Source organism: Diceros bicornis, chromosome X (genome assembly GCF_020826845.1).
Source record: "Diceros bicornis minor isolate mBicDic1 chromosome X, mDicBic1.mat.cur, whole genome shotgun sequence".
NCBI lineage: Eukaryota > Metazoa > Chordata > Mammalia > Perissodactyla > Rhinocerotidae > Diceros > Diceros bicornis.
Window position 1 is genome coordinate 135,581,456 of NC_080781.1, and position 14,723 is coordinate 135,596,178.

General features: G+C 45.1%; 1 protein-coding gene across 1 annotated transcript; it reads left to right on the top strand.

Moving 5' to 3' along the window:
• Window positions 1-1,075: 1,075 nt before the first annotated feature.
• GPR50 (G protein-coupled receptor 50) lies at window positions 1,076-7,285 on the top strand. The gene is made up of 2 exons (XM_058535332.1): window positions 1,076-1,338; window positions 4,169-7,285. The coding sequence occupies exons 1-2, from the start codon at window positions 1,152-1,154 to the stop codon at window positions 5,857-5,859; spliced, it is 1,878 nt and encodes a 625-aa protein (XP_058391315.1). The 5' UTR covers window positions 1,076-1,151; the 3' UTR covers window positions 5,860-7,285.
• The last annotated feature ends 7,438 nt before the right edge of the window (window positions 7,286-14,723 follow it).

Consider the following 14,723-nt stretch of genomic DNA (forward strand, 5'->3'; position numbering starts at 1 on the left):
CTTGGCTGCGCCTTCCGGCACCTCCGAGCCTGTCCCGTTGCTGCCGCGAAGCTCTCTGAGCCTGCCAGAGAACCCCGAGCCACTCGGTAGACCGTGCAGAGCACCTCAAGAGGGGACAAGAGCTGGAGCCACTCGCCCCGGGTTTCTTTGAGGAGCGGCGGCTCAATAGAAAGGCTTTCTTGTCGGTTTTACTTTTTCCCAAAGCAGCCTCTGAGCTCCCACAGCCAGGGTACCCGGCAGCAGGGAAGGGGATGAGCTCCCACTATCGCTCGCACCAAGTGGGCGGACCAGCTACCTCCCCTTGCTCCTAGAGTGCAGACTCGCTCCCTGCTCCCAGAGCTGGACGCGGGAAACATCTCCTTATGGAGAGCACAAGTCCGGACTGGGCTGAGCGGCCACCCGCAGCTGCCGCTAAGGGAGCCAACTGGCTCTTGACAGGCACCGGAGCGGGGATAAGTTCCCTAGAGACAGGGGACCCAGATTTGGGATGGAAGCCCCCCGGCAGATGTCCCCTGCTCTCCGTGGGGTGCAGAAGGCTCTGAACAGGCAAGAGTGCCAGGAGTGGGATGAACCTTTCAAGGAGACTGCAGGGGCGCATATGTAGGGTTCAGCGGGCCACTGGCCGCCCCTTACACTCTGCTGGAGGCTTCAGACTGACGTGGGTTGGCACTGGACCCCCTACCCCCGCTCTGCAGTCTACATCGCTTTCCCAGGTGATTGCGTTGGAGGAGGCAGAGAAAAGAACTTGCTAGAAACGGAGGCGCAGGGGCTGCTGGGGGGATGGGGGGTGGAGAAGTGGACTCCAAGCTTGTCACGAAGCAAGGTACCTGCGGGATGGTGGCGGAGGCGGCTAGAGGGGAAGCACATACAAGGCAGTCGGAAGCAAGACGACACCTCGATGTGGATTTGTCCAAGAGTTGGTGACTAAAGCGGGGGGTGGTCAGGGAGCTCTGATTGGTCATGGGGAGGGATTTAGGGCGGGGCTAGCGGCCTCTTGAGGCTTTAAAAGCTCATCGGAGAGGGGCGGGACACTGTCATTTGCTGTCTGATTCTCTGAAGGGAAGCAGCTTTCACCGGAGCTCTTGGCAACAGAGCAGGTGTTTGCTGTCGGTACCCTGCCGTGAGATCTGGCTGGGAGATTCGGGAGCAACATGAGTCCTACCCTGGCGGTTCCCACCCCATACGGCTGTATTGGTTGTAAGCTGCCACAGCCAGACTACCCACAGGCTGTAATTAACTTTATGTTCTGCTCGATGGTTATCATCATCGTCGTAGACCTGATCGGCAACTCAATGGTCATTTTGGCTGTGACAAAAAACAAGAAGCTCCGAAATTCTGGTAAGCCACCCTTTCTTCTCCCTACCCAGTGTGCAACCACTTGCAACCCCTAGGGTGGTTAGTTTGGGCGCCCAGAATAGGGAACCCGTGGACAGTGCCTGAACGTCCCTGCCTCCCAATTCCCTGCGAACCTGGGCGGTGATGTTCTGCTGGGGCCCCGTAAACTTAGACCTTCTGCAGGTTGAGGGAGCTCAGAGAATTAGCTTTGGGCGTCCAAGTGCAAAGCCCGGGTTCCCGCTGTGCGCGGCACACTGCCAAGCCCTGGCCCGCCGGGGACCTGATGCAGAGGGAGCCGGCACTGGAGCGGAGAGTCCGGCAGCCGCCCGGGGACAGCACGCCGAGCCCGACGCTGCAGAGGTGGCCACGCTAAGGCAGCGCGGGCGGAATTGACGCGGAGGGAGCAGCGGTGTTGGACCCGCTCAGAGAAAGTTAAGTTCGCGGCGGCTGCGGCGACGCTTATCCGAGCGCAGCGCAGAAGCCGAGCCGAGCTCCCGCTCGCTGTGGCCCTGGGGCTCGATAGCGGCTCCCGGGCAGCCCCCCGGGCGGTGGAGCGCAGACCCCCGTGCCTGAGTGTGGAGCAGGGCGCTCTGAGCCTGCCAGAGCCGAGCTCCGTCCGCCCGTCCTAGGGCGCACGGCGGAGATAGGAGAGCGGCGGGCTGGGCGCAGCAGGCGGTGGCAGCGACGGCGGCGGCAGCGGAGATCCCGAAGTCCGTAAGCAGGGTACAGGGGGTCGCAGGGCGGGGTGGCGGAGAGGTTCGGCAACTTGGCGTCTCAGGGTGGGTGGATAGAAGACTGCAGAACCTGATGAGGTTGGCAGGAGGGCTGCAGGAGAGCTCAGAGGGGGCGATGGGGGGCGCGGAGAGACTGCAAAGCTCGGGGATCTGGACTGGGGTGGGGCGGCGAGCGAGACTCCCCTCGCTGCCAGCCAGTGCCAAGGGGAGGGGGCGGGCTGTGAGCGGGGCAGACGGGAAACACGGGAGGATGCAGGGCGCTGCGACCTGTGCCGGGGGTGGGGGCGGCAGACACTGGGCGAGCCCAGATTGCAGGTTTGGGGGAGACGGCTCTGGAGGGGAGGCGGAACGGCGAAGGGGCCCAAACTCCGCGCTCAGGCCCTGGGATGGAGGGGGCGGCGCCCAGGATCTCTGGGCCTGCCTGGGCCACGCGGCAGAGAGGGGAGAGGGGCGGGGTCTGAGAGGGTCGGGTACCCATAGGACCCCGGCGGGCAGGGCGCGGGGTAAAGGAGGCGGCCAGTCTCTGGGGGAGTACTTTGCTCGCTCGAGGAATCACGAAAACCACACAAGATTCAAAATGTACTGACGGGCACACAGTAATTAAAAGTTTTCTCCTAAACTCTGGTGGATGTGTCTGATTTCTCCTTCATCCCCTGGAGACGTGAGGCAGCACACTTGGACCTCACCTTCGCTCCAGCAGTGCGGTCCTAAGGTGCCGAACCCTGGAGCCCCGTGGAGGGAGGCACCTGTGAAGCTGGTTACTTTTCTTTACTTATCTTTCCTTTTCTCCTTCTCCTTACTTTCTTTCTATACTTCAAAAAAAAAAAAAAGATTTTTATGGTTGTTGTGGTTTTGTTTTTAAGGCTTTGCCCTCTCTCTTTCCTGCATTCCTTCTCTGAATTCATTACTTTGAGGGAAAACCCTAGAAAGAATCTCTTGGGTAGAAAGCGCTGAGGTCGCGCCTTGGCAGCGCCGGTGGAAGGAGGCAGAAGGAGCTATTCCTTTGCCCTTTCAATGAAGTGTAGTATTTTGCCAAATTAGCAGTGCGGTGTTTCCAAAGAAGGCTCTGCGCCTGCACTTGGCCTCTTCTTTCTTTTTTTGAAAGGTTTTGCAAAGACGTTTCTACTGCTGCCCTACAAAACAGGAGCAGGGGCAGACACCGCTTCGCTTTCCTGTTTAGCCCGCAGGCTCCAGTAAAGCTCCGTGCCAGGGGCCGGGAGCCTGTGCAGGGCAGGAACGTGCCGGGGCGCTGTTCTGTGCGTGGACCGGCATGAGCAGGCACTTCTGCCAATCCTTGCAGAAATTTTCCTGATTTTTTTCCCTCCCTGCTCACTATTGCTTTGGCTTCAGACTAAATTTTACAGGGTCTCCAACCCCCTCCTTCGTTTTTACTCTTAGGTTACCTCGGAAATGGTAAGTATTTACTGGGCTAGGTCTTAGGTTATTGTCAGACCCTGTTGGCAAAGACTTTGAGAAACCATAGCCTCTAATGCCTTTGCTTAGACACTTCTCTTTAGACATGTCTGCGTTATAAATACAATGCTAGGTTAGAGAAGGCAGAGGGCTAATTTATTTTTTCCTGGTGGGGTTTTGAGGCTTCCAGACATTCCTCCAATCTCTCCCCTTCCCCCTCACCCTCTAACCTACTTCCTAAGGACAGCTTCATCTAGCTCACCTCTACTCCCCTCTCCCTGCTCTCCCCATCCCCTGTAGGGAAAAAGTTTGCACTTTGTTTTTGCCTAAAACGGTGGCACCAAGTCCATATGTGAGTGTGAAGTGCTCCTCAAGGGGCTGTTGTGCTTACTGCTTTCTGACGTAAGTTCACTTCTTTCCCAAAGTAGAGATGATGATGTTGTTTGAAAGGAAAAAAGGTGGACAGAGGATAGGTCTCCCAAACCTGGTTGTGCGTCAGGATCACCTGGGACATGCTTGTAAATAAAAATAGAAACACAACTGTATTTCTTTAAAAGAGTTCTAGAATTCTAAATTGTCATGACTCTGGGCTTGCCTTTTCTTCCAGCTTAAATTTGTAGATTTCCAAAGTTAACCATTTATTCTTCTCTATCTTTCCCCCTTCCCTCTCCCAAAATGTTTTTCAGGCAACATCTTTGTGGTTAGCCTCTCTGTGGCTGATATGCTGGTGGCCATCTACCCCTACCCTCTGATGCTGCATGCCATGGCCATTGGGGGCTGGGATCTGAGCCAGTTCCAGTGCCAGATGGTTGGATTCACCACAGGGCTGAGTGTGGTTGGCTCTATCTTCAATATTGTGGCAATTGCCATCAACCGTTACTGCTACATCTGTCACAGCCTCCAGTACGAGCGGATATTCAGTGTGCGTAATACCTGTATTTACCTGGTTGTTACCTGGATCATGACTGTCCTGGCTGTCCTGCCCAACACGTACATTGGCACCATTGAGTATGATCCTCGCACCTACGCCTGCATCTTCAACTATCTGAACAACCCGGTCTTTGCTGTGACCATCGTCTGCATCCACTTTGTCCTCCCTCTGCTCATAGTGGGTTTCTGCTACGTGAGGATCTGGACCAAAGTGCTGGCCGCCCGTCACCTGGCTGGGCAGAATCCTGAAAACCAGCTTGCTGAGGTTCGCAATTTTCTAACTATGTTTGTCATCTTCCTCCTCTTTGCAGTGTGCTGGTGCCCTATCAACGTGCTCACTGTCTTGGTGGCTGTCAGTCCAAAGGAGATGGCAGGCAAGATCCCCAACTGGCTTTATCTTGCAGCTTACTTCATAGCCTACTTCAACAGCTGCCTCAACGCTGTGATCTATGGGCTCCTCAATGAGAATTTCCGAAGAGAATACTGGACCATCTTCCATGCTATGCGGCACCCTATCCAGTTCATCTCTGTCCTCATCACTGATGTTCGTGAGACTCGGGAAGCCCGTGCCCTGGTCCGTACCCGTGCCTGCACCCGTGACCAACCCCAAGAACAAGCCCATGAACAAGACCATGCCCGTGCCTGTCCTGCTGTGGAGGAAATTCCAATGAATGTCCAGAACGTTCCACTACCTGGTGATGCTGCAGCTGGCCAACCTGAGCGTGCATCTGACCACCATAAGTCGTCCTCTGGCCACTCCAGGTCTGCCTCTGCCCACCGCAAATCTCTCTCTGGCCACCATAAGTCTGTCTTTAGCCACTCAAAGCCTGCCTCTGGCCACTCCAAGTCTACCTCTGGTCACCTCAAGTCTGCCACTGTCTATCCTAAGCCTGCTTCTGTCTACTTCAAGGCTGACTCTGTCCATTTCAAGCCCTCCTCTGCCCATTCCAAGGCTCACTCTGTCCATTTCCAGTCTGCCTCCGACCACCCTAATCCTGTCACTGGCCACCACATCCCTGCTGGCAGCCACTCCAAGACTGCCTTCAGCCCTGCCACCAGCTACCCTAAACCCACCACTGGCCATATCAACCCTGCTACCAGCCACCCTGAGCTCAGCACTGCTGACTATCCTGAGCCTGCTGTCGCCAGCCACCCCGAGCCTGCCATCACTGGCCACCCTGAGCCTGCTGCTGCTGGCCACCCTGAGCTTACTGCCTCCTGCCACTCTGAGACCACTACTACTGGCCACCTTGAGTGTGACATCACTGACCTCTCTGAGCCTGCCTCCAGCTCTGCCACTGGGTCCCCTGAGCCTGCCACCAGCCTGCTAGAGCTTTCTGCCACCACTGACCTTCTTGACCCCACTGTGGTCACCACTGCTACCAATGATTACCGTGAGGTTGTGCTTGTTGATGCTGAAGCTGATTCTGATGAAATGGCTCTGTGAAAGATGCTCTCAGGGGTGGCCAAGCAGTGGTCCACTTTCAAGTTTGTCTAACATATGTAATCCGAAGTGAGATACCTTACTGCACCTACACACAGACAGACACACGCAGATATTGACTCACAGACACGGTGTAAGCTACGCCCACCTTTCATACTCCTCCTTTCCATAACGTGCTCTGAAAAAGTGTGTGTGTGCGTGTGCTTGCTATTTTAGAGACCAAATTTCCCTTAAGTTTGGCATCTGATGTTCTGAGCCTCCCTTTCCTCCTATGGTTTACTTTGAGCCCACAGTGATCCCTGAAATTGTAGACTTTGATTTTTTCCCAATCCCATGTCCTCCTTTCTCCCCTCTCCTCATTTCCTCCTCCTTGTACCTGCTGTCTTCTCCCACTCCCTGAGGAGTGGGGGAGGAGTGCATGCGCAATGGTGAAGGTGTGCTGTGGCGAAGGCTTCTGTAAAGTCAATGTGACTGCAGAGCTCTATGTTTCAAGTGTGTAACTCTATATCGTACTTTTAATGGCAGTCTGAAAGGCAATTGCGATAAAGTGCAAGTACTTGAAACAGTTTCTTTTCTAAACTCCAACAACAGAATATTACTCATATCTGAAGAACACAATTTGATAAGCTCTTATTAAAATAAAGTTTTATGCCTATGAGATCAAATGGCAAAAGGAAAGAAACGGCCACACCGAATTATTTCTATTTTGTGAAGAAACATTGGTGCTGATTTTTATAGTCAATCGTGAACGCAAATTATGGGCTGTTTTTACCTTATTTGTAGTCACTTACCTTTTTCAGTATTTGCCAAGATTTTCTTTCATTTAGTTCCAGAGAAACAAATTCATTCATAAACTAATTTCTTCTAAAATCCAAACTTATGGTTGCTAGGATCAATTACAGTCCTGTTTTTAATATTACAATTCATAACTACTCTTTACCTCAGAGATCTTTTTGAACAGCCTGATGCTTTTACACAATCAGTTTTTACATTTTTCTTTTTCATTCAAAAGGGAATTCGAGGTAATAACTGGTAGCCAGAAGTGAGCGAAGTACTGCCGTGGAGGTGGTAAATGAGTGTTTCTCCAAAAGCCTTTCTCTCCTGCCTTGTCCCTCTGAGCCCCCTAGCTGGGGAGGGAGGCAAGAGGGAGAGATGCCAACAACAGCCAATCCCACCAGCCTTGACTGAGGCTCAGTGATTCACAATGTTAAGTCGCAGACGTTTTGTATCAGCACACTTGACAGCCCAGGAAATGATTTTTCTCCAGAATTCAATAAAAAGTTATTTTTTAATAAAAATTTCCATTATTGATTCAAATTGACACTTAAAGCAAAGTTTACTGTGCAAAAGCTTGTAAGGATGAGTGGAAATGTATTATACTGCCTTAATTTGACTCTGTATTTGTGGTAGCAATTAAATAAAGTGTTTTTTGAGGCTTTGGTGTGTGCTTTATTGATAAATTCACTTCCTCCACCAGACTTACTTGTGGAGAGGGTTAGGGGGTGGATGGAAAAGCATTGACCTGGGGGGATTAGAAGAGTTGGGTGCTTTTAATCCCTGCTATGAGCTTGCTATACCCCAGGACAAGTCACATGACTCCTCTCTCCTTAGTTTCTTTCTTCAGCAAACTGTCGAGGTCAGGGTGGGTTTGGGGGTGGTCAGGGCGGGTGGGGGTGGAGGAGGGCTAGCTGGGTTTGGTGTGTTCTTTTCACTAGTGCGGTGACAATGGACTACCAGACCTGCCTGCTCTTGGACTTCTGGACCTTGTCTGCCATGGCCTCTGAAAACAGGTCCCTTTGTACTCCATGGAAGGAATGAAGCCAGGTGCCAATAATGTCACAACCCCACACGCTGCTGGGATCAAGTAACCGAGTTCATGAGCCAGTGAGGGGAGGCACTGGAGGAGGAGGCAGGAGGTGATTGCCTCTCTAGCAAGAAGATGGGTGGCAAGACCCCAGCCACTGGGCAAGTCACCCGACCTCAGGAACATAGTCTCCAAAGAATCTCTAATGACAAGGAAATGCCCTAAATAAACTGCTCCGTAAAAATAAAAGTGGATTCAAAATAATATACAATAGGATATCAATTTTGTTAAGAATATACATACACTTAAAGTATGCACATATACATATACATATGTAGTTGTTGTATCCAGGTTTAACCAGACTGTGAGTAGAAACTGAGGTCATCTTAACTTTTCCTGCCCAAATGACAGTGGTTCGAGCCCCATCAGAACGACTGCTGGACTTGAGGCTGATTCCCTGGGCAATTTCCACCGAGTATCCCTGGACATCCGGAAGGATGCTTACTCATATGCTCTCAAACTGGTCTACAGTCAGCACCCTCTCCCCCTGTTCTCCATGTTCTTCCTCTCTGCCCCCACCCAAGGAGATTTGCTTAGGGTGAGATCACAAGCGTTCAGACCAAAGGTGCTGTGCCCCCATGTTCCAAACTGCTATTCTCCAGAGGCTCAAGGGGTGCAGGTTTCTGAGAGGAAATAGGAGAGGTGAAAAAAATTATTGGCACTTTTTACAACTTTGTTCCACACTCTGCTCCCAGGTACCCGAAGCAACACTGCTTACGCCCAGAGTCTCACCAAGTCTCACGAAAGCAGCTACTTCAGCCACCCTGCTCACCTGCAAGCTGCCTTGGCCAATCCTGCCTGCCCACCTCCACCCCCATAATCCACTCCCATAGGAACAAGCGCTAGTTTACCCACAGTGCCTTCTCAAAGTTTATACATAGCCAAGAAACATTTTTCTCTGCCCCTCTTTCCCTTATCCTGTCCCTCTCCACTCCCAAAAGTCAAGAAGCCTCATAAACACATCTCTGATTTACCACGCCCACTGTGAGTGACCAAAGCAAGACACCCAGACTCTACAGTCAGGTTAAGGGGCTTCGTAGCTCTCCCCATGAAAATGCAGGGCTTCTGGTTTGATACCAGTGAGAACGGAAGGGCAAGTTTTGCTGACTTCCCCAAAGAGAGAATCTGCTTCCAGGTGAGCCTAAGTCTCCCTAATCAGGGATAAAAAACAGGTAAGCAACTTTTAAATGACAGTTTTCCCCAGTTTCTACTCTTTTTAAATGGAAATATAGTGTATATACTGTAAAATGACAGATCGACATTTTTTTACATATGTATATATCTGTGTAACTACCACTCTGATCAAGATATAGATAGCCCTCCAGAAGGCACCCTTTTGCCTCCTTCTAGTCAATACTCCATCCAAAGGCAACCACTGATTTGACCTCTATCACCATATATTAATTTTTCCTGTTCTAGAACTTCATATAAATGGAAGCATGCGGTATGTATTCTTTTGTGTCCAGTTTCTTTTTTTAAAATTGCAATAAAGTATATATAACATAAAATTTTCCATTTTAACCATTTTTAAGTGTACGATTTGGTGGGGTTAAGTACATTCACATTGTTGTACAAGCATCAGCACTATTTGCTTCCAGAGCTTCTTCATCACCCCAACCATAAACTCTGCAGCCACTAAATAATAACTCCCTATTCCCTCCCTGGTAACCTCTATTCTATGTTCTGTCTCTATGAATTAGCCTATTCTAGGGATCTCATTTAAGTAGAATCATATGGTATTTGTCATTTTGTGTCTGGCTTCTTTCACTGAGCATAACATCTTCAAGGTTCGCCCATGTTGTAGCATGTGTCAGTGCTTCATTCTTTTTATGGCTGAATTATAGTCCATTGTATGGATAGACCACAATTTGTTAGGCCATTCATCCACTGATGGGCATTTGGGCTGTTTCCACTTTTTGGCAGTTGGGAATAGTACTGCTATGAACATTGATTTACAAATATTTGTTTGAGTCCCTACTTTCAATTCTTTTAGATATACATCTAGGGGTGAAGTTGCTGAATCATGTGTTAGTCTAGCTTCTTTTGCACAATATTATGTCTGAGATTCATTTTTGTGTTTTTGTATCAGTAATTTTTTTCATTTTTAGGTAGTACTCTATAGTATGAATATACCACAATTTATTTATTGATTCTACTGTTGATGGATATTTGGGTTGTTTCCATTTGGGACTACTATGAAAATTCCTTCTATAAATGTTTTTGTACATGTCTTTTAATTCAAATTTATACTGAGATATAATTTTACTTATAGTGAAGTACATAAATCTTCAGTATAGGGCTCAATGAATTTTTACATATGTATACACCTATGTAACCACCACACAAATCAAGATATAAAACATTTCCAGCACTCAGAATGTTCTGTTATGCCAGATTACTTTTGCCAGTTCTTGAACTTCATTTAAAGGGAAGCACATAAAACATACTCTTTTGTATCTAGCTTCTTTGGCTCATTATTTTGTTGGTGAGATTTATCCACTGCTTTGGGTAGAAGTAGTCCATTCGTTTTTATTGCTGCATAGAATTCTATTGTATTGAGTATAACAATTTTTTATCTACTCTACTACGGGTGGACATTTGGGCTGTTTTTCTCGTTTGGGGCTATTATGAAGAAAGCTCTTCTGAACATGCTTGTGTATGCTTTTTGGTACACATATGGACTCATTGCTCTTGGAAATACACCTAGGATTGGAAGTGCTGAGTCATGTGTATATGTGTATTTAGTTTTAGTGGGCACTGCCAAATATTTTTCCAAAGTGGTTGAACCAATTTATATTCTCACTAGCAATGTATGAGAGTTTGAGGTGCTCTGCTTTCTTGCCAACATTTGGTATTTTCAGCCTTTCTTAGTTTTAGCTATTCTAGTGGGTGTCTAGTGCTATTTCATTGTGATTTCAATTTGCCTTTCTTTAATGATTAATGATGTTGATCATCTTTTCACATGATCATTGACAATTTGGATATCTTCTTTATTGAAGGGTCTGAACAAATATTTTGACTATTTTAAATTTGAAGTTTCTGTTGTCTTATTGGCAGTAGAAGTTCTTTATATATTCTGGATATGAATATATATATATACACATACATATATGTATGTCATAAATATGTTCTCTTAGTCTGTGGTTTGCCTTTTCTCTCTCTTAATTGTATCTTTTGATGAGCAAAAGTTCTTAATATTATGAAGTCCAATTTATGAGTTTTTTCTTTAATGACTATGCTTTGCATTTAAAAAATTTCTGATTACTTTCATATAATAAATATATTCTCCTGGTTTTTCTTTTAAAAACGTTATTTTTTTGCCTTTAATGTTTGTCTATGCTTCATCTCAAGTTAATTTTTTGTGTTTGTGTGAAGTAGGGGTCAAGGTTCATTTTTTTATATAGTCAAGATTCCTATTTTTATTTTGTCACCACTTACTGAAAAGACCATCTTTCGCCCCGCTGAATTGCAGTGGAGAACTTGTTGTAAATTAGCTAATCATATAAAATTAAAAATTATCTGTCTACCTATTGAACTCTTTCTGGACTATCTAGTCTATTCCATTAATCTATTTGTCTGGACTTGCACCAATGCAACATTATTTTTTAAATTTTAATTAAACTGTAGTTTATATACAATGATATGAACACATATTAAGTGTACAGCTAAATAGACTTTTACTTATATGCATATTTTTATAACCACTTAGATGCATATTTTTATGTCACCATCTTCTAGATGAAGATATAGAAAATTTCTAGGACCCTAAAAGGCTCTTTCATGGCCCAACTCAGTTAATACCTCCCCCAAAGGTAACCACTAGTCTAACTTCCAATATCACAGATCAGTTTTGCCCGTTTTTCATTAAAAGAAATAATGTAATACGTATGCTTTTGAGTCTTGCAAATTTTGGTAAACATTATGCTTTTGGGCTGTATCTGTGTTGTTGGATGCATCAGCTGTTCTTTTTAAAATTTTTCATAGAAAGATTTTATGATGTGTTATATCTTCAATCCATATTAAATTGAAAAAGCAGGGAATCAAATGGTATGTAATTTTGTTAACAAAACCAAAATGAAAATATGAAAAGACACATATGTTTAACACTTTCTATAGTAAATATATACATATATTTTTATTGATATATAATTCATATACCAGAAATTTCATCATTTTAAAGTGTTCAATGCTGTGATTTTAGTCTATTCAGAAAGGTATGCCACTATCACCGTAATCTAATTCTTGAGTATTTTCTTCATCTCAAAAGAAACTCTGTATCCATTATATTCATTCCTCCTCCCCTATGACAATCATGTTGTAGCATGTATCAGAATTTCATTCATTTTAAAGGCCGAATAATATTCTTTTGTATGTATATACCACATGTTGTTTATCCATTCATCTGTCAATGAAAATTTGGATGGTTTCCACCTTTTGACTATTGTAATACTGCTATGAACGTTGGTGTACACATATACGTTTGTGGATTTGGGAAACTAGAGATAGAAGTGCAATATGAGCCTAAAACAAACAGAAGGAAAAGAACAATAAAGATTAGAGCAGAAATCAATGATGTTGAAAACAGCGAATTGATAGATAAAATCAATGAAATTAGGAGCTGGTTCTTTGAAGCCATCAAATTGACAAACGTCTTGCCAGACCAACTAAGAAATAGAGAGGACACAAATTACTAATATCAGAAATGAAAGACCTCATCACTACTGACCCCATAGACATAAAGAGGATAATAAAGGAATACTGTGAATACATATGTTTGATAACTAGATGAAACGGACCAATTCCTTGAAAGACACAATCCACTAAAACCCACGCAAAGAGTTTTGGGTAACAACAAACCTGTTAAGCCCTCTGCTGTGGCTGCTAGGCTTCTGGTTTTCACAACTTCTGTAGTTGTGAGCCTATTGTTTCTCAAAGCTACTGTGGAGCTAAGGGAGGGGAGTGGAATTAGAGCAAGTTAAAGCACCACCAAACTCATTGTTCTTACCAAGATTTAGTCATTTTTCTTAAATAAACCCTCCTTGGATTGTTGCAAGACTTAGGGTAATTTCCGAAGTTCTGATAAAGTTGATTTTGACAGTTTTTGCAGTGTTCTCCTTGCTTTTATGGAGAAGCACATTTTTGGAAGCATAATTTATTCAAGCACCCTCCTGTGTATGGGCATTTAGGTTTCCAATATTTTGCAATTATAAACTATGCTACAATGAACATCCTTGTGCATAGGTATTTTTGGATTGTTGGAGGTTTATCTTTGAGGACAGATTCTTAGAATTGGGATTTCTGGATTGAAAGGTTATGTTAGGTATTTCCAATTTCCCTCTGGAAGATTTGTACTGGTTTGCATTCTCAGCAGCAATGTATGAGCATGCCTGTTTCCCCACAGACTCATCAACTAATTTTGTTATCACACTTTTTTGTTGTTGTTGTTATCACACTTTTTAAATTTTTGCCTGTCTGATAGGTGAGAAGTGGTATCTCAGTGTAGTTTTAATCAGCAGTTCTCTAACTATGTACAGAGTTTGAATATTTTTCATATGTTAAGGGGCGTTTTTATATCCTTTTTTTGGGTGAATTGTTTATGTATTTTTCTCACTTTTCTGTTGCATTTTTGGTCCTTTGTCCTTCAATTTTTTAAAATTTCAAATTTCTCTTTATTTTTATAGAGTTGCTAATCTCAAGGCATACCTGAGATTTGATACTTTTCTTCTGCAACTATCTCAGATCAAATTAAATGCCTTTTTCAGTGGCTATGGTTCACTTTGACTAAATCCAAGCTGTTTGACCATGTCATTTGTTAACTGACTATTCTTAATTCTGGTGAAGTTCTGGAGACCAGCAACAGTTTCAGACATGTTCTGCAGCCTGAGTAATTTTCATCACAGTCAAGCCAGACAAGGACTGAGATTCCACTACTGAATGAAACTCTTGTGTGCAGTTGGGAGTGGGGATGGGGGAAGTTGTCAAGAAGTTTTATAAGAAAGTTTCAGAAATTATGAAGCACGGGTCATCATTTGTTTGTAAGTGGAAAAAAAAAGAGAGAGAGAGGGATTAAGCAAAAGAAACTTTAAGCAAGAAGAGGCTATAATCATAAAAACAATACATTTAAAGGGAAGGTTAACAGCCTTGGGCAGATTAGCTGGAAAAAGAAGTGAAAGGTCAAGCAAAAACAATTATCATAGGTCTGATACGTATTTACTGAGTATTTATTAAGTGCAAGACCCTCTTCTGGGCAGATAGGGTTTATGGGAAATATAAAGATAAACAAGGGAGAATCTCCTGTCCTAATTTAGAGGCCAGAAAACCAACAACATTGCCTTTTGTTTAAGCTATCATTTACTAAGCTCCTACTGTGTGATAGGCACCACTCAAGACACTTTACTGCTATTATCTCTAATTCTGACAAAAATGCTGCCAGGCTGATATTATTACTCCTATTTTTGAGAAGAGGAGATTAAGACCAAGAAAGGTTAAGAAAGTTATCTAGCATCACAAAGCTGGAAAGTTGGGCAATTTGAACCCAGCTCTGTTTAGAGAATGTCAAATATCAATTGTGGATAGTACTTCATACTGAATTCTGTTAGGATTAGTCAAACCAGCTTAGCCTAATGTAACAACAACAGCTATCCTTATTTTATAATTTCTGTATGCCAAGAACTGCACTCAACAATTTACATGGATGATCATATTTAATCCTGGGACCGAATTTAAATGTTTACATCCTCTACATTCTCTCTGACACTTCCATCTACCTGACTGCCTATGTTGAAAGCTCAGATTTGAGGAAGAAGTCAAGATGGTGGCATAGGCAGACTCTGAACTCACCTCCTCCCGTGGACACAGCCAATTTACAACTACTCATGGAAAAATTACCCCTGAGACAGAACTGAAAACTGGATAAGAAGAACTCCTGCAACAACGGACAATCCTAATTGAGGTGGAAGAGGCAGAAACTCCCTTCTGGAGAGGAAAAACGCTGCCTTCACAA